Consider the following 24,955-nt stretch of genomic DNA (forward strand, 5'->3'; position numbering starts at 1 on the left):
AGATTTGTGTGATTCATCAATATAAATAAGAATAAAAAATTGTGAAATTATAATTGCGAATAAATAAGTATGACACTTACATCAGCTGTACAAGTTTGACACATACAAACAAAAAAAAGAAAAAAAAAACCTATATAGTCCATATCGCAACCGCTAATGCCCTAACCTGCCCCTAGTCCCACAACCCCGACCGTGGATCTCCCTCCTCGGTCTCCTACGGTAGACTCTCTGAATATCTGGCACTCTCTCCCCTGCATGCGGCCCTCCACTGACTGCCTGTGGAGCCTGTGAGTGTGAGTGTGACCCCCCCTCTCCTGCATCTGATGCCCCTGATGCTGCCTGTGCCTATAGATCAGATACTGCTGTGAGCTGTGAAACTCCAACTCCCTCGTCTGGTGCAACTGTATCACGATCTGCAGCTGGACCCCGACCTCTGCCTCTGCCCACACCCCGACCTCGGCCGCGACGTCCCCCACGACCATAACCTCTCCCTCGCGCTCTAGGGGGGGCTCAATATGGGCCTCATCATCAATGTGGGAGATGTCAGTGAGAACTGCATCATGTGTACTCCTGGGCGCGGTCGAAGTAGTCCCCATAAAAGCAGGTGGTAACTGGGTGGGTGGGGTAGCAACATCATGCATGAACCGGGGCGCGGTCGAAGTACTCCCCAGAAAAGTAGGCTGTAAGTGGGTGGGTGGGGTAATAACATCATGCATGAAGCGGGGCGGTGACCAATCAGGGTCAGGGTCAGCATGCTGGGTAAGATGTACGTGTGGGGAATATGGAGAAATGTATGGGGTATCATGTGGTGGGGTGACTGAAGTCGAAGGACCTGCTGTGGCTGGCGCTGAACTGGGAGGCACTGACGTGGACGGGACTGATGTGTCTGGAGCAGCTGCTGCACTGTGTACACCGTAGTCCCCAAAATGCAGACGATCTACCCGATGGGCATGCTGGATCCCCTCGTACAATAACTCTCTGATCTCTACAAGGGCCTGCAGACCAAGCTGTCCATCACGTCTGAAAATGGCGTCCTCAGCCAAGTGATATGACCTCCCAGCTCGAACCACCTGGAAAAAAAATCAGATATATTAGGCTATAGTTGACTGAAAATAATCAATTATGATATTAACAATTATCGGAGATATAGTACGCTACTCACCAATGACTCGAGAGAAGGCCCAACTCCCTGATATCCGGCCTCGGACAGGTGGCTCGGATTACCGACAAGTAGGTGTGTATGTCGCCGATACCACAACATGTAAGGGTCGGGAGAGGGGAGGACCCCATCGCTCCAGTCAGCCTGTACAATAGTGTCGTGACGGGCATCCCACAACTGTATGTATCGCATATGATGCTGACTCCAGTCAGTGCTGGCTCGGCCACGTCTATCCGTCGCATGCAACCGCCACTCGGTGTCACATCGATCCGGCACGGCCTGGACCCGACCAAACTGTCGGAGGACACGATCAGGGAGATGCCACTCAACCACGTCAAAACAAATGAGTGGTACTCTCGCCATCCATATATCCTCACCTAGGCGGCAGTAGTCTGGGAGCGTCTGGAGGACATCAGCATAAGGCTGCCAGATAAACTACAATAACAACAAGTCTATTAAAAATCGCTCATAAACATATACAGTCCATATGACAATTAAAATTTAGGTATTTAAATTTGATACCTCGCTGTCTATCATCTGGTCAAGCTGGTCTCTATACACGACCACTACGTGGGTCGATACGACCTCGTGGCTCATGTCAACCCTCCACCGGCTACCTCGAGGTCCGGCCGGCATCTGCATGTCTCCCTGCCCGATGGGAACCTCACCAGGAGCAACTAGTTGCCGCCTAGACGGGGCAATGCGAATCAATCTCTCCCACGCCCAAATCTGCAATAGTTTGAACGCAATTACAATACTGATATATGCCATACAATATGAATTGACATGTAATAAAATTCTTACTAACCTGTAGCAAGACAAGGGGTCCTCCGATCTGAGTCACACCCACCTGAGTGGCTCAACATAACATCCTATACAAGCATGCCAAAGCCGTGGCGCCCCAGCTGTACTGGCCGATGACGTCAATGTCTCTCAACAGTGGCAAATACATCAGCTTGAGCAGGTTCTGTGACTTATCAGGGAGAAGTACCCCCCCAATAAGCCACAGAATATATGCTCGCGCATGCTGCTGTACCTCACCCTCGCTCTACCTGCCTGTAAGTCTGCAAGTGTAGGTGCTACTCCCAATAGCTCAGCACATAGCGCTATCCACTGCTCCGTCGTCAATGATGGGTCAAGTCCAGTAACTGCTCGCCCATCAATCCGTAGACCGTATAGGACAGATACGTCCTGCAATGTGACGGTGGCCTCACCGGTCGGGAAATGAAATGTATGAGTCTCTGTGCGCCATCTCTCCACGAGAGCAGTAATGAGTGGGTGGTCCAGTTTGATATGGCCTATACGATATACACCATAGAATCCCGCGCGTAGTAGACACTGCAAGACTCTATGGTCCAATGGACGATCCCAGAGGCCGGAATCTCCCCGTCGGCATGCCACCACGGTGCGTGACTGGTCCTGCATAACAGAATGAGTATTTTAAATTATAGCATTAGCAAGGAAATCAAAAACAAAATGCAGTGTATTTTCATTGTACGCGTAAAGTCCAACAAACGTTATTGCATACCGGGTCCTCCCATATACTGTCAGCCCGATGTGGATGACTCAAAAGGGGGACCTCATCAGGTAGATGTGCCATGAAGCCTGTACAGTTGAAAAACAAATACATTTTGAAAAACTGTATTGGTGAGCATGTAATTTAACTATATCAATTAAGCTCAAATTATTATGTACATGACGACTTGGAAAATAAATGTGGTCGATTATTTTAAAAGTATAAATTTGTGTGCCATTAACATGGAAGCAATTAACTAAAATCAAAATTTTGCATATTATGTGCCATTAAATATGATAAGCAATTCAACATAATCTATCGTTATCTATGCTTCGGACTAATATAAAAATCTTTTACAAAGTCATTTTACGATCTCAGTTACATAAGCTTAATAATGACCAATAACATGTGGATAGTTTTTGTATGTCAATATTTACAAACAAAATGGAATGATCATTTTTTTTTCAAAACTTCATTATTGATTTTGGCATATTTGACATAACCTCATTATTGATTTTGACATATTTGACAAAATTCGTTACATTTATGGCATATTCGACAACTTCATTATTGATTTTGTAATTTTTGTTTTGCAATAAAGTAAAAAATTTGTAAATTACGTACATGTAATTCATAAATTCTAAATGTACAAAATGCTTGAATCAGTCGAAATATTAAAATCTTAAAATGAAAGAAGAACTATGTGATTTTAAATAAAATTCTGTAATAAACATTTTCAATGAAGTAGAGAATAAAAACTATGATAGTTGTAAATTTTGTCAAGCAAATAAAAAAATTACAATATATAAAGAATTAAACAACAGAAATGATCTATTACAAATAAAAAATGTTCTATTAAATGTATGACCCCGTTTACAAATAATGAATTACAAAAGAAAAGAAAATGATCTATTACAAATAAAGAATTACAAAAAGATCTATTACAATATGTAAGTATTACATAGTCTTCATCGACCAAGTCGTGCCGGACATGTTCGCCTGTCATGACCTGTCTGCTGGCACTCACTGCAACGAGCGGTCAAACGCCTATCTGATATGTCCATCTCATTCGGAATACGAGACATAGATGCACGACCCCGTTTCACTTGTCGCAGACGCAGTACATTAGGCATTAAAGTCCACTGTGGATCAGCCCAATAATCTTGATGCGGTATTGGATTGAATTTAGTTTCCCAAACCCTCATGTATACAGGAAGCCTATATACTAGATCAACGTACTCGAATGGATTGTCACCGCATTCAGACATTACAGCGAGCATATGAGAACATGAATAGTGTCGTATCTCATATTTCCCACAACTGCACGTGGGTTGATTCATCCGCACAATTTGTGTATTGCGACCTCGTCCATGGCGAAAAGATGTTTGCACCTCAAACACGCGGCGTGGCCTATAAAAAAATTGTAATAGAAACTAATGAAGTTCATGTTTTTAGGTGTAGTTAAATTGACAACATAATAACAATAATTTAATTTATATTACAAATTAACCTGTCATATGATATCAACTTGAAAGTATTTGCCCTTGCGATGCCATCCTCAATAGTTTTTTGCATCTGTCTAGGGTATTGGAACTCATTTCGTACATCTAGTTCAGCTTGGGCTCCCATCTCGTCAAAATATTTTACAAGCCGCCAAAATGTAAATTCAACCATAGCTGAGATAGGTAAGTTCCTTGCACCTTTCAAGACGCTATTGAAGCACTCTGCATCATTGCTAGTCAATACCCCCCAGCGATGTCCACCGTCATACGAAAGGGCCCACTCCTCAGGATTCATCTTGTAAACCCAAGTGATGGCTTCTTGGTCAATAGCCTGTATTTGTTGTAAGTAACCATTACACTTTCGTCGTTGATGAGCACTTCCTGCTTTCCATAGAAGTTGTTTCAGCTCCTTATTTCTGAACGTAGTGTTAAAGTTACTACAAACATGTCGAAGGGAGTGCCGATGATATCCAACAAATTGGAGCGAGGGATTCAACCAATGCCGCCTCACAGCAGCTAAAATACTCTCAGCTCGATCGGATATCAAAGTCACTCCCTGTCGGTCCATGACAATATGTTCCTTGATATTTGAAATGAAGAACGACCAAGACTCCAAACTCTCCTTGTCGACAACAGCAAATGCAAGCGGTAGTACTTTGCCATTGGCGGTGACAATCGTTGCTACAAGCAACACACCAGTGTATTTCCCGTATAAGAATGTACCATCTATGGTTATAACAGGCCTACAATGTTTGAATCCATCAATGACGGGTTTGAAAGACCAAAAAACAAAGTGGAAGACGGGCATAATGGTTGTATTTCCGGTATATCTATGCTTCCATTGCACGATGGTGCCAGGATTAGATGTTTGTAATGCATACATGAATTTAGGCAACATCATATATGATTCATCCCAATCTCCGAATACCATTCTAATTGCCTTTGCCCTTGCATGCCACGCCTTCTTGTACTGTATAGTATAGTTCATGGACTTTTTTATGTCTTCGATGACATTCTTAATGGGCATATCAGGTTCGTTCTGCATACAACAATACCTATGAGTCAGATTATTTTGGTGTGAACACTTTAAAGACACAATTTTGGTGTGAACACTTTAAATAAACAATGTGTATATAAATGTAAACATTTATTTTGTATACTCACCGCAACTTGTCCCAAAAGATGAGAAGCAATGTAACTGGAGCTAATATTTGTGTGGTCCCTGTTCGTTTGTGGATATAAACAATGGTGAGGACCCCTATACTGCTTTATTTCAAAAAGCCCATGTCTCTTACTAAGAGATGCACGCAACCACCATCTACAGTCGTGCTTGCAAGCACACACCCAAACGTCTCGCTTGGAGGTTACGACTTTATACTCTCGATTATTTGTTGCATGGTACAATTTCACAGCATGTACGAGTTGCTTCTTATCAACGAAAACCATCCCTTTGTCCAACTCTGGATTTTCAGCATTCCAGATTCGGTTACGGGGAACGACATCGCGGTTACTAATGTCAAAATCACCACCCATGTGAATGTTTTCAAAGAAAGGGATTTCAGGTCTAGGTGGAATGGGGGCATTCTGAATATCAACGGGAGCGTCGACATCATCTTCTTCATCATCATCATCATCTGATCCGCCCAATAAATTTTCTTCATCACACATTTCATTCTCATCATTGTCTAGGGCGACATCAGGACCGTACATGTCACTGTCAGCAAACTGCACAAAATTAACCGTTTCAGCCATATTACCAGCAACTTCAACTGGAGTCGTATGATGGCTATAGGTGGGCACATCTTGGGTGTTATTGTGAAATTCAGTCTCGTATCCACCATGTGAACTTGATTCTCCACCATGGCCATGAAATGTCTGTTGTGTGTAGCCAGCTGCATAACATTCATTTGATTCATACATAGGAGACTGAAATGCTGTCGTGTCAACCCCATGTGTCAGCAATGTAGTGAACGGATGCGAATCCATCTGTGTTATATTCGGAAGATTCTGTACAACCTCTTTCTGAATGTACACTTCCAAACAATTTGGTGGTTCGAAATTTCCACCGATACTTAAAACGGTGTTCAACGCCTCATCGTCATTTATCGGTAATATTTTGTATTTGCTGGTTGCTTGTCACTGGCGATAAGGATATTTACATTTGAAGATCAATCGGACTGTTTCCCCGTAACTTGCGACCTTGGACATAAGCATCTCCTCCAAATTGCCAAGTGTGGTGCCAAGTTGCACCATATATATCCCTTTCGGCTCAGCATCATATGACACACCTTCATCGGGATCCCGAATTATGTTTCCCCCCCAGTAAAAGATAATTGGAACAGTTGCCATATACTTGCTTCAATGAAACAATAAATATTAAAATATCAACAATATACATATATCGAATTGTACTTGTAAAATAAACATTAAAATTTGCAGAAGCCACAAATAAAAGCAACCCTCTAATTTTTTTATCAATTTATATTTTCCAGGGTTGAAGGAACTGTAGAGGTGAAACATTAATTCAATTTGTATTTTGTCAACTATATATTTGTGTCTCAACTTGATTATTACTGTTTATTTTCTCATTTTTTTCACTTATTTTTATTCGTATAACAGAACAGCTGAGATTTCATCTATACGTGGAGTTATAGATTGTGTCTCATTTACTTCCTATGTGAAGACTGTTATCTTTTCAACGTGAATGTTCTTTGTTGTCATTGCTCTATTGTCTTAATCTAAAAAACACATAACAAGAAGTATACTTGTTGTCTTAATTCTTTCGAATTAGTGGCGAAAAATAAAATAGGTTGAGAGATATTTAGTACAGGGTGACGCGATTGATTTGGACAATATAAAATACAGGGTGCAAACATTGAGAGAGATTTTTTTAACCTGGTGATGTAATTGTTCAGATTTATGGAAAATATAAGTTAATTTGATTTGCTCCAACTTGTGCCATTACGGACCTTAATCACAAAGTTATTTCCTATGTGAACTAGTAACCCTCGTCCATTTTGTAAAGGGCATAGAGGCTTTCTTATAAAATTAAAACAACAAACTGATTTTGGATCATTTTGGATCGTTCTGAAAAGTAAGAAAAAAATTAAATTTATTTACTCCTTTTTTTTCTTACACATACAAAAACAAAAAAATAATTATAGAGATAATTTATAATGGCCAAAAATTAGAGATAATTAAATTGAAGTTGGTGGTTAAATGTACAGACTACATTTTGGATAGTTATCCATGTGAATCTATCGGGCCATCCGTACCAATTATTTGGTATTACAAAACACATGCTTACCCATCAAAGTGCCAATTTTTTTTCCCCTTCTTACGTACGAAATTGCTATGGACTATTAATTAAAATAATTTATTACTCTTTTCATGCATATATGTCTGCACACCTCTATGGACAGAATAATTATGATATTTGCTTCCGCCAACCCCTAATTTTGTAATTCTATTTAAGTGGCCTTCGGTAATCTTAGGATTACTGGCCGGTCATACCTATAGTAGCGGGTTTGGGTCGTGGTAGAGTGGTATCAGAGCACGAGTTATACCGTACATATGAGTCCATATAAGCTACAAGATGTCCTAGAAAGAATTAGGGGCATTACATCAGCATGTGTTAGTGTATGTGAAATTATACGACATGTCTGAAACAATTAGACATGAAATGAAATTGAGCATTGTCAAAACTATAAACGAGCTATTTGCCTATGTTTATTAGTGCTCTATTTACCTATAGCAAATGGAGAGAACAAGAAGTGATGATGTGATTGAATCCTTTGATGCCAGAATGGAAAGAATGTTAGAAGCTTTAACCGAGTCCATGAGATAACAAAAGAGACAACAACTACCTCTTTCGCCTTCTTCAGTGCAAGTGGAACCGATAATTAATGACATTATCGGGTTGACTCAGAAATTTAACAAGATGAAACCTCTGACTTTTCTAGGTGTTATTGAGCCACTGAAAGTTGAAACCTGGATACTAGAAACTGAAAAATTATTTGAAGTGTTTCCATGTTGGATCATTTTGGATCATTTTGGATCGTTCTGAAAAGTAAGAAAACCTGATTTTGGATCATTTTGGATCGTTCTGAAAAGTAAGAAAAAAATTAAATTTATTTACTCCTTTTTTTTCTTACACATACAAAAACAAAAAAATAATTACAGAGATAATTTATAATGGCCAAAAATTAGAGATAATTAAATTGAAGTTGGTGGTTAAATGTATGGACTACATTTTGGATAGTTATCCATGTGAATCTATCGGGCCATCCGTACAATTATTTGGTATTACAAAACACATGCTTACCCATCAAAGTGCCAATTTTTTTTTTTTCCCTTCTTACGTACGAAATTGCTATGGACTATTAATTAAAATAATTTATTACTCTTTTCATGCATATATTGTAACTACTCTAATAATGACTTCTAATTATACAAACATGAATAAACATTATTAAAACATAATGTTTAGATTTTCCTTTTCAATGGTAGTGGATAATCACAAAGTGAAAAAGGCGATAAGTCAGTTCGTTCAATACCCATTTCAAAAACTTTTTCAAATTTTCTTCAGTTTTCTCAGAAAATTTTAATTTGTACTAGAATACTATTATATGTATTACAAATTCAGCTCATTAAATTTGTTAATCATATTTTGGCTGCCTGACCCCAAATATAGTGAAATAAACCAAACGAAATTAAACCAAATTTTTTTTTTTTAAAATCAAATAGAGTCAAATTTAAATATTTTGAGAAACCAATAAAAATATTTCTTTTCAATAAAATAGAGTCAAAATTACATATTTTGATAAACCAATAAAAATATTTCTTTTTAATAAAATAGAGTCAAAATCAAATATTTTGAGAAACCAATAAAAATATTTCTTTTTAATCAAATAGAGTCAAAATTAAATATTTCAGAGAACATGATCTTTTATTTGAGAGAACATGATCTTTTCATGGAGAGAAAATTAAATTTTTTTTTAATCAAATACATTCAAAATTAAATATTTTTTTGTTTAATAATTATATTTTGTAGAAATTAGACATTAACAATTTCTGAACCATAATTTGATTCAAAAAATGTAGACATTTTGATTCACAAGCATAATTTCAAAATTCCAATTTCTGATTTCAAATTTCAAAATATAGACATTTCATAATTCCAATTCAACAATTCTCAATTACATGAATTTCGTAATATGACATTAACAATTACGAATTATATGAATTACAATTTTTACTATTTTTATTCTTAATTAAACAAAATTACTTTTAAAACCATAATTTGAAACCCTAATTTCCTTTTAATTCCTGTTAACAAGCAAAAAAAAAAAAAAACTCACAAGCATCATTTCAAAATTCCATTTTCTGATTTCAAATTTCAAATTTCAAAATATACACATTTCATAATTTCAAATCAACAATTCTCAAATACATGAATTTCATAATATGACATTAACAATTATCAATTATATGAATTTCGAATTTTTTAATCACAATTCTTAATTAAAAAAAATTACTTTTAAAACCCTAATTTCCTTTTAATTCCTCTTCACAAGCAAAAAAAAAACAATTTCCAATTCAACAAATGTACGTTGGTTTATTCAATATTCAAAATATAGACATTTTGATTCACAAGCATAATTTCAAAATTCTAATTCCTGATTTCAAATTTAAAAATATAAACATTTCGTCATTTCAATTCTCAATTCTCAATTCTCAATTCTCAATTCTCAATTATATGAATTTCATAATATGACATTAACAATTATCAATTATATGAATTGATGATTTACGAATTTCATCATTCCAAATTTCAATTCTCAATTCTCATATTTATGATTTATTTAAAAAATTCAAAAAATTAAAAAAATTCCAAACCCGATTTATGATTCAAAAGCATACAAATTCAAAAGCATTACAACCCTTAATAATGTGAACCCTAAAATGACATCCTAATTTGAACAATCCTAATAATGTGAACAATCTGAATTTCATCACCACAATTTCATCCTAATTTCATCCTAATAAAATGACACCCTAATTTCATCACCACAACCACACTGACAAAGCATAAACATTCATAACCATATTCAATTCACAAGCAACATCCAAAAATTTAAAAGCAAAAAAATTCCACAAATTCAAAACCATTCGCATTTCTAATTTCCAAAAATTCCAAACCCTAATTTCATAACCACAATGATAAAAATCCTAACACATTTAATAATTCACATGTAAAACCCTAACATTGACAGAAAAATACAACACATTTACAAACACAAAAACTAAATACATAAAATTAGGGTTAATGTCATACCACGGAGAGAGAGAGAGAGCAGAGACAGAGAGTAGACCGAGAGCAGAGAGCGAGAGCGAGAGCGAGCTAAGATGGAGGAGGGTGGCAGATGGAGAGGCTGAGAGATGGAGAGTGAGCTGAGAGCGAGCTGAGATGGAGGAGGGTGACAGATGGAGAGGCTGAGAGCGAGTGATGGCCGAAAAACCTAAGTCTGAAACGTATGCAAATGAGGGGGGGGCTTCGTATATATGAGCGCGTTAAAAACGCTGATTGAAAAAGCGTTTTCATTTAAATGAAATCGCTATTAGAAATAGCGTTTTTTCTGCAAACAATTTTTGTTAAAATCGCTATTAGAAATAGCGTTTTTTTCGCAAAAAAATTTTGTGTAAAAAGCGCTGTTGTTAACAGCGTTTTCCTTGGGAAAAAAAGTTAAGCCTAGAAGCGCTATTAGTAACAGTGACTTCTTAATCAAAGTCGCTATTTGTAATAGCGATTTTCCTGTTCATCTACTTTTGCGCTCCTAACAGTAAAAGCGCGAATAGTAATGGCGCTTTAGCTTAGTTTTGGAATTCCGTCAGGAGTTGGCCTAGTTTTGGAAATACAATGTAAAAAAGGCTTATATTGGGAAAAGCCTCCTTAAGGCTGACCTTTGGTGTAGTCTTATATTGATTGGATTCACTTGTTTCTCCGGCAAGTGATCTAATTCTAGTTATAGTCCAGCCATACATGTATACTTTATTACATCAAAATACCGCTTCCATTTTCTCATGAAGGAAAACAAGGGCCACAACCCTAATGACAAAGGCCACAACTTAAACACTCACTATTATTAATCTAAAGCTATATAATACAATACAAAGCCTCATATTTGTAATAACATAATTCAAAATACAAAATTAAATCCTAATATTATTCTAAAATTTAATCCCTCATAGAATAAGAAACTAAAGACTTGACTCCTAATTGAACTATAATTAAAATAAATATTAAAGGAATAAAATTATAAAATTGAAATAATAAAGTTGGTTCATGCTCATGCTGCATCATTTTTCTCGACTGAGAAAAATAATATTTCTTAGTTCTTGTCTAAATATTGAACTTGTCCATGCCAACAAATCAAATATTTCGAATATGCTAGTTGTTTTATTTTTTTTCCAAATTGAACTAGTCTTGATTCACAAATTGTTGATGAGGTCTACAAGGTATGGATTGAGCACACAAAGAAAATTCTCAATAATAATAAAATCAATTGTTTTGAACTTGATAACCGATTGGTAGTATGTCAATAGGATAGTAAAAAAGAATATAGAGAAGAGGTTTTTCTTTTCATTTTTTTGGCCAACTGATTTTGAGCATCACCTGATTGGTTTTAGTTATGGGTTGGCTGGTTTTTTGGCTTGAATTTGGGCTTATAGGGTTGGGTAGAAGGTTATAAGAGACTGATATGTTGTGTGATAGGGTGGCAGTTGGGTATTTTGGTTATAATTATAAGGGCAGGTCAGGTTACAAGTCTTTATGTGTCAGGTTAGGACTTTAAACTTAGGTTGGAAGGGTTTGTCAGTTTCCTAGTTTCAATTGTCTTCCAAGAAAAGGCTTCAATAGAACTGCAAGCAAGAGGAAAGGAGTTCCACTAAAGGATTATGACGAAGAGAGGATGAAAAGGAAGGGTCAACGGTCGGGGTTGTGATAACAAGGTGACTCAATATCAAAAACTCATGATGACATAAAAGAGGCCTAGCAATTACAGAAGGTGACAGAGATGAGGTGTGACGACAACAGAAGTGTGATGACGATTGGGCTAAGGTTTTGGTTGCCCCCAAGAGGTAAGGTTTTTGGCCAATTTTTGTAAGCATAGTTGCATGAAGTGGGAGTGGGACGAGCATAGGAGCGGGGGTTGGAACGGGAGCGGGAGTGGGGTTTTAGAGCAAGGAGCCCACCCCCTTATAGGAGTTTTTGCTACTAAGGTATTAGGCAATTGATGTAAGAGGGAGAATGGAAGAAAGGTGTTCTGAGCTTGAGCTCTGATACCAAATTGATGTAGCATGGAGAAGAAAGAAAAGGGAAAGGTGAGAGAGGAAGAACACAAGGGCCACATTCCTAATCACAAAAGCCAAAGCCTAGACACTCAATATTATTAATCCAAATCTAAATAATACAATACAAAACATATTTTTTATAGGCTAATAACCCTAATTCAAAATAAGAAACTAAATTCTAATATTATTTGGAAGCTAAATCCCTAATAAAATAAGAAACCAAAGACTTCTAATAGGACTCCTAATTAAATTATAATTAGAATAAATAAACTTCATTATTAAAAACATTAAATTATAAAGTTGTAATGGTAAAATTGGTGCATGCGACAAGTATTAATTCTAAGAATATTAGTTATGGTTGTTTGAAATTGTCTCCATTTTTATTTACTTGTTACTTCCTCGTAAGAATTAATAAAATAATTTCCGACTATTAGTTTTTGTTGATAGGGATCTATCATACAATAAGGGTTTCACAGGATCTCTTCCTCCATCAATTAGAGAATTGAAGAAGCAAACAAACCTATAAGAAAATTTTAATTGTTTTTTTATGGTGGCTGATTACTAAAATGGATATATATAACCTTGTAATAAACCAATTGCTTGTACTTGCATCTCAGAATCCCGGTTGGTTGCGATTTCAGTGGTCTAATTCCTAGCACACTTGGATCTCTGAAGCAGCTGCGCTTTTTGTAAGGGTTTTGTCTTTGGAATTTTTCTTTTGTCTGTGAAATTTAATATATGGAGTCTCAACTCTCGGAAAAGTGACAGGATGGTTTTGCCATTTTAGTTGCTGGCCTTGTATGGTTTGTCTCTTGAGAGACAATTGTTGAAAAAAAAATTCAAAAATTTGTTTAGTTGAAAATTTTTGAAAAGAAAAATCCAAAATCATTTTTTTGTCTATTACAAATCAATCAATCACTTTTTCTCTCGCATTCATCCATTCAACTATAAAAAAATAAATAAATCATCTCAAATTCTAAAATTCCAAAGCTATTTTCAAAACATATAACCAAACAAATTTTCAAATTTTGTAAACTCTTTCCAAAGAAGTATTTTTCAAAATTATTTCACAAATACAAACCAAACATGACCAAGATGTTCACAGTTTTCCTCATTCCATCATTCATTTAAAAGTATTGTAGAAAGTTAAATTTAAAATTTTGTAGATGAATGATTTGTGCTCAAATTATTAAGGGAGGATTTAATTATTGTGTCAAAAATATGTGGATGGTTGCAGTTAATGTCCTTTACATTTTTCGATTATTCCAATAATTTCGGAGGATGAAGCTATATATCTAATAATTTGAGCTTTTAACAAGTTAGTTTAGAGTTCAGTCATTCCATGATTGTTGCCGTTTCACGAATTCATCGCAAACTATTTCATTCTATCATTCCTTCATAGCGTACATAAATTAAACTTAAAGGAAAAATATACATGTAATCATATTACCTGATGCAGAAACGGTTTGGATTGGATGCTTGAATTACGAGCATCGTTTGGAAACCCTCCCCCCCCTCCCCGAGTCAATTGAGAAGCTGCTAGTGTTTCTCAATATTTATCCACACTCCAAATTCCTAGGCTTTCAAGATGGTAGCCTCAAGATAAATGAATAGAGAGAGAACTTATTATTTTTGGTGTGACTACACAATGTTGTGCATGAGCCCTTATATAGACATATATGGCAAACCATGTGTACCTCATGGTTAGGCCACACCATGTGTACCACATATCTAAGACCATGTGTCCCTCATGGTTTTTCAAACCATGTGTCCCTCATAGTTAGGCCATGTGTGGATGGACCATGTGTACCATATGGCTTTCAATGTTAGGCCACACCATTTGTATCGCATGGTGTACCACATGGTTTCCAAGTTATGATTTCCAAAATCTCTCACTCATCCACACATTCACATCATGTATGTCATATGCTCAATCATCATTTCTCAATCTCTCATTCAATCCACTCCTCATATGAAAAAATGGAGTGTGCGACCTAATAAGAAGATATAAGGTGGGAGTGCTATATTAAGTGTCACGACCCAAACCAGTCCCTACAGGTTTAGCGTCGTAACCGGCCAATAATCTTGGGATTACCAAAGGCCTTTGAACAGAATAACAAAATATAATGGGCTACAGAAGCAAATATACAAATTGCAATGTCCATACAGCTATGTAGACATACATGGGACAAAAAATTTAAAACTTATATAATATATGTTGTCAAACTTCCATACATCATGCATCACTATACAGATAGCATAATAAGGGACTTAGCCCAATGTACAGTTAGACAAAAAAAACAAAAAAAAAAAAAACAAAAACATCCTTTACATGATTCACAAAACTTGACTTCTTAAATGAAACCTCCCCAGGGAGGCACGGTAGCTGACTGACGCAAAACTCTCCAAGCAGCAGCTTAGGCCTGGTCACACGCCTGCTCACCAAGATACATAATATAAATAGTGAGCGGAAACCCAGTGAATAATAACAGAGTAAAGGTTTTATTGAATGATTGCCATACAGAAACAAAGTTTTGTACATAATCAGATGTCAAAGCAGAAACATATTCATATACATATTCACATTCTTATCCAAAGTTCTTACATTTCACATGATAGTACGTGATACATCCATTAGCATTAACAAATCCGATGACCCATGAAGGGATGGCCATGAAGGCATTCCGATGACTCATGTGCATAGAGATGTTTTTGATAACCCATAAAGGGACGGCCATAAAGGCATTTCAATGACCCATGAAGGGATATGTATCATATGATTCTAAGGATGCCACGAATACATTTCAAAAACTTAGACAATCATTCATTCATACAAAACATAACATTTCAGAAAACTGATCATTTCATATTATCAGAAAATAATTAAAGTTAAACATAACTTTACAGAGTTATTACTCACAGATGGCTCCAAAGGCAGATAAATGAATCAAATAGGTTATGGCACATGGCCTACACAAATACATAGCAGATACACATTGAAACACACGCTCGAAATATACTTAACTCATTAGGTTTCATTCTTAGTGTGTTTCTAAGTCTTATCCTAATTATTATGTTTTAATCTTGGCTTAGGAATGCCTAGGATGCAATGAGGATGTGAAAATGTACTTGAAAACACTTAGTCAAATATGCTGGAAACAGGGGTCTTACTCGAGCGCAACATCCTTCGCTCGAGCAGTCTGTAACCTTTGCAAAACCACTGGTTGCTTGATTTTTCCACTCGACGCACGCTCGACAGTTGCTCAAGCATAAGACTGAGGTCTTCGCTCGAGCACAACTCTTGTCGCTCGAGTGGTCTGCAAAACATATGAACTTCTGAAAGCATGCATTTTACGCTTGAGCCAACTTTTGGTCACTCGAGCGGAGGTGCAAAACATAGAGTGGTCGCTTGAGCGCAGGATCTGTCGCTCGAGCAAAGAGGCAAAATGTGGAATTTCTAGATTGCTCTTCTAAGCTCAAAACTTAAATCAAAACTTAAATTCAAAGCTGCAAATCATAGTCTTTTGGGCCAAAAACTTGAGGAAGCTTGAGGAAACACTTATAAACTGATAAATCAAGGTGAATTCAAAATCATTTCACAAAATCAAGGCCCAAAAGCTTGCCAATTGTGCAAAACAATAATTAGTTCTTTGAAACATAACATGCATGAAATTTCTTGTCTTCAAAGCTTTCAAAACATGATCAATGAAGGTAAAACGAGATGAAACTTGATGACTTACCAAACCTAAGGTGAACCAAGGACATGCATGAGTAAATTACTTGAAATTCAACTAAAAAATGTGATGAAAGTGCATGCATGCATGGTAGGACTCAATTCCACTAATTCTAGCTCAATTCTTGTATTACACAATTTAATTCTCTTGAATTCATGGCTTAGGCATCAAAATTGTACAATCTAAGGGTTAAAGTCTTACCTAGACTTTCCAAGGTGAGAGCTAGAGGCTTAATTCTTGAGTCTCTAAGTCCAATTCTTTTTTATTCCTAGCAATCCCTTAGCTTGAGCTCAAGTCTTCTCCTTTCTCTCCCTCTCTCACGTTTGTTGTGTGTATGTGGGCTCAAATGTGTGATTAAGGAAAAGAGATGAGTAGTGGCATATATAGGAGCCTTATATAGGCTTGATTAGTGATGATTAATTAAAGCTAATCAAATGGACATTGATTATTCTAATTTAATTGTTCAGAATCGGATTTTAATTAAACCTACCATAATGTTCTAAAAATTCCAACTAACACATAATTCAAGTCAATTTCGTGATCGGATGCCGATAAGGCCTTCAATTCGTAGAACCAAAACAGAAACACAAACAGATATTCCTACAGCAGACAGATATAAACACAAATAATGCAATACACATGTAATTATCCTGAAATTTCTTCTTAATTACATATTAAGCATACTTAATCATAGATTATCGACTAATCACAGTTCGAGGTTGTTACATTAAGTCACCATAAACTAACATAACACATCACTTGAAATAACTTGTCTACACTCCAGATTCATTGGATCACACCATATCAAACATTTTAAAAATCCCTTGCGAGTCATAGCTCATAAACAAGCTTGACTTCAACGTTGTATCTGTACTCATGATTATATCGTGATCTCAAATGCGACACAATCACTTGGGCAATGAACTACAATACAAGAGTATGATTTCCAACAATCTTCGCTAGCCACTCATGTCAATTTACTCAAACTTGACTGCTTTTCTAGACATGGTCCTCTGGATTGTATTCATCATGACCTTTGGATGACATACTAAAATAGCAACATCAAGTCATCACTTCATGTCACGCCCCGTATTTTATTACCCAGTTAACATTACCAATATTCATTAATTAAGTCCATTTACAAATGACAATTCATTCTTTGATGAAATGACGAATAATTAAATATACATGTTCTCTCTTGTTATATAACAGTGACATTTACATATAAACAAAACAAATGCCCTAAGGGTTATAATAAATAAGAGAGCGTTGCCCTTTACAAAGCATAGAACTCAGCCAAAGAAACAATTTAAAAAGCACTATGGCTCATCACCACTTTATAACCATGCCAAGTTGTTTGATCCTCAAATTTGAAAACATTTCCTGTACACATGTACAGGTAGGGGATGAGCAACCACTAGCTCACCCAACAATCTCATATTGTAACATTAGAAGATATGCGAGTACAAAGATACTCATACATATACGTGAAATCATATCATGTCAAAACCATATCATTCTATTACGTAATATCTTAAATCAAATTTATTTAATTAACCACAACTAGTTAACTTAAATAAATAAACATGCTTCAATAGCAACAGGACATCCTTTTCAATTTATTCAATTATGCCATTGTCAATTGAATCAAATAATTAAACAATCCATAATGACATCTAACAAAGCATCACATACATTTTATACAGTCTTATGAGATGAATGCATATGCCATGTCATGCTCAAAATATTTTTCTCATCTTTTGAAAATCTTGTGTACAATGCCAATTTGAAAACACATTAATCCAACAATTTCAATATAATTTCAAGGTGGCAAATACGAATCAGGTAATCCCTAGACTAGTGTTCACAAGTAGGCCTAACAAGCTTTACCAAACCCCACTTTACTGATCTTTCACCGGAAGACATGTGGTACTTCCTCACCACTTTACCGGTCTCTCACCGAAAGGCACGTGGCACCTGACATAGTTCCAGGTTCAAGGGTATAGAGTAGGCCTATTACTGGCCTAACAGGTTTCACACACAGTGCTAGAGCAGGGACCCATCTAGCCACTCCCTTAAGTGGTCGATAGTAGCACATACAGTATTATATGTATGCTACGACGGAGCTCCCACTAAATTGGGTCTGCCACTTTCTAACGCCATACGAATCTTATTCTAGTCGCTATACAAGTGCCTAACCTGAGTTTCGTAGCATATTTGCTCGTCAAGCACTTATCTAAGACCTCACATTTGGCTATATTCAGGCTTCATAAAGCTGTAGATAACTTCATGTTTGACTTAGAGTCTCATCTTAGCTAATGCTAAGGCTATATCTTATACTAATAAATCAGTTTTGTTTACTTCTCAAGTTACAAAACATATACCTCGCTTGCTCTCTAAGCGCCAAGATAATTAATGTCTCATCCCGCTCGTTTTACAAGTGCCAAGGTAAGCGCCAGGGTGATCGCCAGTGTAAGAAGACCGATCTAAGCCTAGTGACATCATATACAATGTGTGCTAATAGTATCAATTATGCCATAAAATCACATGAATAAATAATTATGCATAAGATACTCAAAATATATCCAACAAAGTCAATAAGGTATCCACAAAAACATCAAATCCTAACATGAATCATCTCTCGACTTGCACCTGAAAAATGATTAGCAACGTGGGATGAACATAAAGTCCAGTAAAGATCCTAACATGATCCTAAATAATAACAACATACATATATCTATGATCTTGAATGTATCATGACGTACAATATAAATAATGTGGATAGTTTAATATTAAAAATATACTTATATAAATACACTTTCTCGAAAAACATCCATTTGAACACCACAATTGTTTTCTTTCCAATTATCTAGTTTAGTTCCAAAAGTATTCCTTCACAACACAACCTTGGTTATTTAAACCTCCATGTTAATATAAAAGAATTCTGTCTCCACATTTGTTTTGAAATCACGTTCACATATACGAGTCAAAACCCAATCCTATAACTCAACCCATTACACACACTTTTACAATAACACATCTATTATTGTTCCTAGCCATAGGCCCAAGGGCAAAGAACACCTCTAACAAGATACCGAGAAACATCTATTTCTAAATTTAAATAACTGAATGTAATTCATACTTCCATTTCCAGTGGCCTATAGCATAGATGGCAAACGATACAACCCATATAACACAACGCTTTACCAGCCTCACCCAGAGGGGAACGATTGCAAGGTCACACTTTACCAGAAGTAAACCGAAAGAGAGAGGAACCTATCTCAAGGCGCCACGCTTTACTGGCCCCCCCAAAGAGAAACAGACCTCAATTTCACACTTTACAGGGCACAAACTAGAAGGGAAAGGAACCTCTGTCAAGGCGATACGCTTTATTGGCGTAACTGGAGAGAAACGGACCTCCAACCACATCACAACATACTAGATCACATAGCTACCACACAAGTGTATTACATACTCATAATCTATTCAACAATGTCATCCTCCATAGATAACCAAGGACAAAACCTCTAACATTCAAATACAAGACTCTTATAACTCAATTTCACAACTAATTCTACCATTTCAAATCAACCATTTCCATTTCATTAAACCAAAAGAATTACCAACATAGTTTTGTTATCAAGCCCAACCAGTTGTTCCAAAAACCCCAACACATTTGTTAAAACCTCTATTCCATTAATAGAACCCTCTTTAAGATATACAACTTCAACCCAATTCAATGCAATGCAAACAAAGCAATTACTAGGCCTAGTTAATCCTTTTTAGCAACCAAAGCATTAATTCAATCTCGTCAAGCATTTGTTAAATCTCATAACACATAACCCAATTATCACCTAACTTTACCCCTTTTTGTTTATAAATTCTTAATAATAAATTAGGGCTTTTTGCCACAATCAACATAGATATGATTAACTACCTTCCAACTGCCAAATTAACCAACAATCATACAATTTCAACTTCCAACACTGAAACCCCAAATCTCTTTTCATGCTTTTGGAAAATCCCATAACAAAAATATTTTTAAATGGAACAAAAACTACTACATATCTATCTATAATGAGGTATTGAAGAGGAGCAAGAGAATCCCTACCTCTTGAAGGGAAGAGGAGACAACCTAAAGATCACCATTGATAAAACAATGATCCGCTCAGATTAAATGGAAGCCCTCACCAAGCTTTACGTTTTGGTATATGGAACTAGGGGTCAAAGATGTTTAGAAATAGATGAAATCAAGGTTAAAGAGCTTGAAAACTCAAAAGTGACAGAAAGAGATAGAGAAGAGAGAGTGAAAAGTGAAGAGATTCGACCCAAAAAGTGACTTTTAAGGATTTGATTCTGGACAAACTGCTCGAGCAATCAAAAGTGCACTTGAGCGGTGATTCGAGGCTTCCAGTATCTTAGAAAATTTTGAAAAATAGAGCTGGAAGGGTCTATGGACCGCTCGAGCAGTGAAAGTTGAGCTCGAGCGAACTGTGCACACAATTTAGATTTGCAAACTTCAAACGAACATAACTCTCTCGTCCAGGCTCCGTTTAGGGTTGTTATTGTGTCCAAATTGAAGCCCCGGAAGTACAATTTCTAATGGTTCTAACCTCATATCAAGATTCAAAGTGTGAGAAGAGAAAATTATAAAGGAGTGAATACTACTCAATAACAACTATTTGAATTTGGAGTGTTTGATCCAATCTTACCCAACACTATGGTAACACTTCAATCAAGGCTCAAATATCGACTAAGAAGATTCCCAACTATGATAATCAAAAAGTCAAATATAATTCCATTATACTAAGACATACGGAGTGCCACAATTGTGGCTTCATTGCCTCTACCTGTGCAACCAAGGTAGGTTCTTGACTTGGATAAATAGAAAAGGGAGTCCCTTGCTTTCGGGCTACCTTACTTTCATTTTCGCGGGGTCACCATGGTATACTAGTATCTTTGGCGCCTACTATCGGCTCCAACCAGTAATCGTTGGGGCCTACTATCAATGCCAAGCTATACGTAGCTGAAGCCTGCTATCAAATCCAAGTATTTGTTCGTTACATTATATAGATAAGGTCTCCCTCAAAAGCTACTATTGTCACACCCCAAACCTGGGTATGACCAATCATGGCCCACAGGGCCTTAACCTAAGGCACACGTAAGCCTAAACACGAATCCATAATCACATTGAACAATTATACAATAGTCCAGTAATAAATAACCAAACTGAATCCAGTGCCACAAGTATAAACGACAAAACCAACCGTAATCAATACCATCTAAACTTATGAGATATAAACAGCCCACAATTAACATGTATTCAATTTGGAATTGAAAATACAATGCAGTTAGTATGATGCGCCGAGTCAGGTGCATGCAAAACAGATGAATGATGCAAACATGCTGTCATACTGTATGCTAATTGAAATATGCCCTAATCTAACCATCATAAGCAGGTAAATAAAAGGGAAGAAAGACGTGGGGTTGGAAGACATACATCACACTCACGCACACTTATTACAGTTGTGCCCTCGCGCAGAGGGTCCGAATAAATAATACAGTCCCGAATAAAAGAATATTACAGTCCAAATGAATACAGTTCAAATAATGTACAAATTCCTAATTAATTAACAAATTAACTAAGAAAGCTGTAAAACTGGCGTGCAAGCCAGGGACTGCCTTGCTTCTGATGAATGATGCATGTCTGGGCTGCCTTGCGCGGAAATCCATTGGGATGCCCCAATTAGCCTCTGTTTTATGATTTTTCTTGGAAAGCGCGCCAAACTCCGGAAGTTTGCTGATTCTTCATTTTGCTGCAACAGAGAGCAGGAAAGGGGCATAGCAATGTATTTCACAAATATATGCATACCTCGATCCTCATGCCACCAATCACGCATCTCGATGCATGATGGCCGAGGGGTCGAAATGTGCAACTCAATATAGAATGAATGTACGTATAAACACAACAAAACCTAACTCCATCATGGATGATCCGGAGTGTCGGTGACTGGGGAATTGAGACGCGTTCCGTCACTCGGAGTACGAAACGTACCTCGTTTCCCGTGCCCGAGCTAACTCCTATCCCGGACACGATGCAATATGCATGATATGCATGAATGCAACTAAGATACAGCTTAGCATGCACAATGCTATGAAAATGAGATGCCTCGGAGTGCGTGCACACGGGCACGCAAACCAAGGAAATGCATGAATGCGATCTAAGATACAACCTAGTATGCACAATACTATGAAAATGAGATGCCTCGGAGTGCGTGCACACGGGCACGCAAACCAAGGAGATGGCATACGCAATGTAAATGTCATGGAAATATGATATGGGCTTGCACTAACATGAGAGAGCCTCAGCCGCACTCACATAAGAGGCCGATGGATGAAAATGAAGTGCCTCGAAATGCGTGCACGCGTGCACGCAAACCGAGGCAATGACATATGCAATGCAATGGCATGGAAATGGCATATAGAATGCAACATGGACTTACACTAACATGAGAGAGCCTCAGCCGCACTCACATAAGAGGCCGGTAGATGAAAATGAAGTGCCTCGAAATGCGTGCACACGGGCACGCAAACCGAGGCAATGACATATGCAATGCAAATGTGGCAAAAATGGTATGCAAGCATGCTAATGGATTTTCAGCAATGAAATATGGGGTAAAACAGTCCCGAAATGAGGCGAAATGACACCAAATGCATGGAATAGTCCCGAAATGCGAATTTAGGCACCCGAAATGGCCTATAGCTATGCAATGCGTGCACAATATGGACATGGAATGTAAAGACAGAAGCAAGGCAGCCCCAAAATTAGCATTTTACTAGTACAAAACATGGTCAAACAGCAAACCAAGATAGGGCAAAACAAGCATGTAAGAAATGGCCCTAAACATGAGATTAAAAAAGCAACTCATAGCTGCTGTCCTCAAACAGGTTAGGACCCTTCAACAACATTGAAGAGGGACCAAAAATAAGCACTTTCACAGAACTGTAAAATGGCCAAAACAGTATACAAACATGCTAGAAATGCAATGCAAAATAAGGCTCAAAAGAGGCTATAACATGAGGTATGCAAAGAATTCACCAAATGGCCAAAGACCCTCAATAAGACATGTAGAATGGACCAAAATAAGACCTTTTCTAGAACTGTAAAATGGTCAAAAACAAAAGTATGATAGGTTAACAAAACATGCAAGAAAACGGACCAAAAGTGAGATAAAACATGAAGTGGCATATGGAAGTCCCAAACCATGAAAGGACCTAAATGAAACATGAAGAATGGACCAAAATAAGACTATTTATAGAACTGTAAAATGGCCAAAAACAAAAGCACAATAGGCTGCCATAGCATGCAAAAATGGGACCAAAAAGGGAATATAAAGGCAAGTATAACATGGAGGTCCCAAAAAGTGTTGAGCCCTTCTTCAATGTTGAAGAGGGGCTCAAAATAAGCCTATTTGCAGTTTATGTCATGCTCCAAAACAGATCACACACAAGCTAAAAATATCATGCAAGAAAATGACACTTTAGAGAGATAATGAAGCAAGTGCAAGATGGAGGGCTCAAACAGGGTTGAGCCCTTAATGAGACATGAAAATGAGCTCAAAAAAAAGGTACTTTCAGTTTTGGTCGGAGCTCAAATGTATAAGAAGGAGAGGCTAAGAAATATTGCAAAGAAAAGCTCAAAAAAGAGAAAATGGCAACTCACCCTTGGAGACAAGTCTTTTGTTGCTTCTTGGACCAATTTGCAGCTCCTTTAGCCTTTTAGAAGCCCTCCTTGTTGCTGGAAATGAAGTGGTGATGGTAGAGCTTGGTGGTGATGAAGAAAACAAGGTGTAGGACTTAAGGATTTTTAGGAAAATGAGAAGGATGGAGGGAGATATGGATCTTGAGGCTTGAAGACAATTTTTTCTAACCCCTAAATGTGATATGGCTTGCTGGCTATAAGGACCAAAAGGGGGGTGTAAAGGTGGGGGAAAAGGAGGCCAACTTTCCCCCACAAAATATCCCCCGGATCTTGATATTTTCTGGGGGATAAAGCTATACAGCTGTAAAGTGAACAGTGCAAGGAATACGGCCGGCCAGGTATTTTTGCTGCAGGTGGCCGGCCGGCCACCTCCACTAGCCGGTCGGCTAGGGGTCAAAACGGTCAATTTGAAATAGTGGCCGGCCACCACTTTTTAGGGTCCTCCCATGTGTGTACATCACAGATATGTGGTTTAAAGTTCAAGAAAAAGGGTCCAGATGGTTCAACATTGGCCCAGAAGGAGGGGTTCAAAAGGGTCAGGTGGAATTACTGGCCGGCCACCAACTTTTAGGATCCTCCCAAGTGTGTACATCACAAATATGTGGTTCAAAGTTCAAGAAAAAGGGTCCAGGTTGTTCAACATTAGCCCGGAAGTGTGAAAAACGGGCGTCGGAGGGCGTCGGAGGATATATAACTGGTTGCTGCAACAATTACTGGCCTCCCACCCTTCAGTGACCTTCTCAGTGATAAAACAGAGGTACCTGCCAAAAATGAACGAAAACCGTCGCAAAACGAATGTTCGGGGGCCAAAACGCGCAGTTCGGGGCCCCGAAAATGGGCTGTTAAGCACCGAAAGTGGCATTCGGCCACGAAGTGGGTTTCTCAGACCCCAGTGTCCCTCAAAAGGGAGTAAATAGGAGGTATGCCAAA

General features: G+C 37.4%; 1 protein-coding gene across 1 annotated transcript; it reads right to left on the reverse strand.

The window, feature by feature from the left end:
• Nucleotides 1-22: 22 nt before the first annotated feature.
• LOC145790548 (uncharacterized) lies at nucleotides 23-1,590 on the reverse strand. The gene is made up of 2 exons (XM_082868616.1): nucleotides 1,163-1,590; nucleotides 23-1,070 (listed from the first exon to the last, which is right to left on the reverse strand). The coding sequence occupies exons 1-2, from the start codon at nucleotides 1,520-1,522 to the stop codon at nucleotides 162-164; spliced, it is 1,269 nt and encodes a 422-aa protein (XP_082724742.1). The 5' UTR covers nucleotides 1,523-1,590; the 3' UTR covers nucleotides 23-161.
• Nucleotides 1,591-24,955: the final 23,365 nt, after the last annotated feature.

Source organism: Camellia sinensis, chromosome 5 (genome assembly GCF_055761805.1).
Source record: "Camellia sinensis isolate YWXY chromosome 5, ASM5576180v1, whole genome shotgun sequence".
Classification (NCBI taxonomy): Eukaryota; Viridiplantae; Streptophyta; class Magnoliopsida; order Ericales; family Theaceae; genus Camellia; species Camellia sinensis.

Coding starts and splice junctions, on each gene's coding strand:
- LOC145790548 (XM_082868616.1), bottom strand. CDS start 1,522: ATGGCGAGAGTACCACTCATTTGTTTTGACGTGGTTGAGTGGCATCTC. Junction 1,071..1,162: donor GGCCTTCTCTCGAGTCATTG/GTGAGTAGCGTA, acceptor TTTTTTTTCCAG/GTGGTTCGAGCTGGGAGGTC.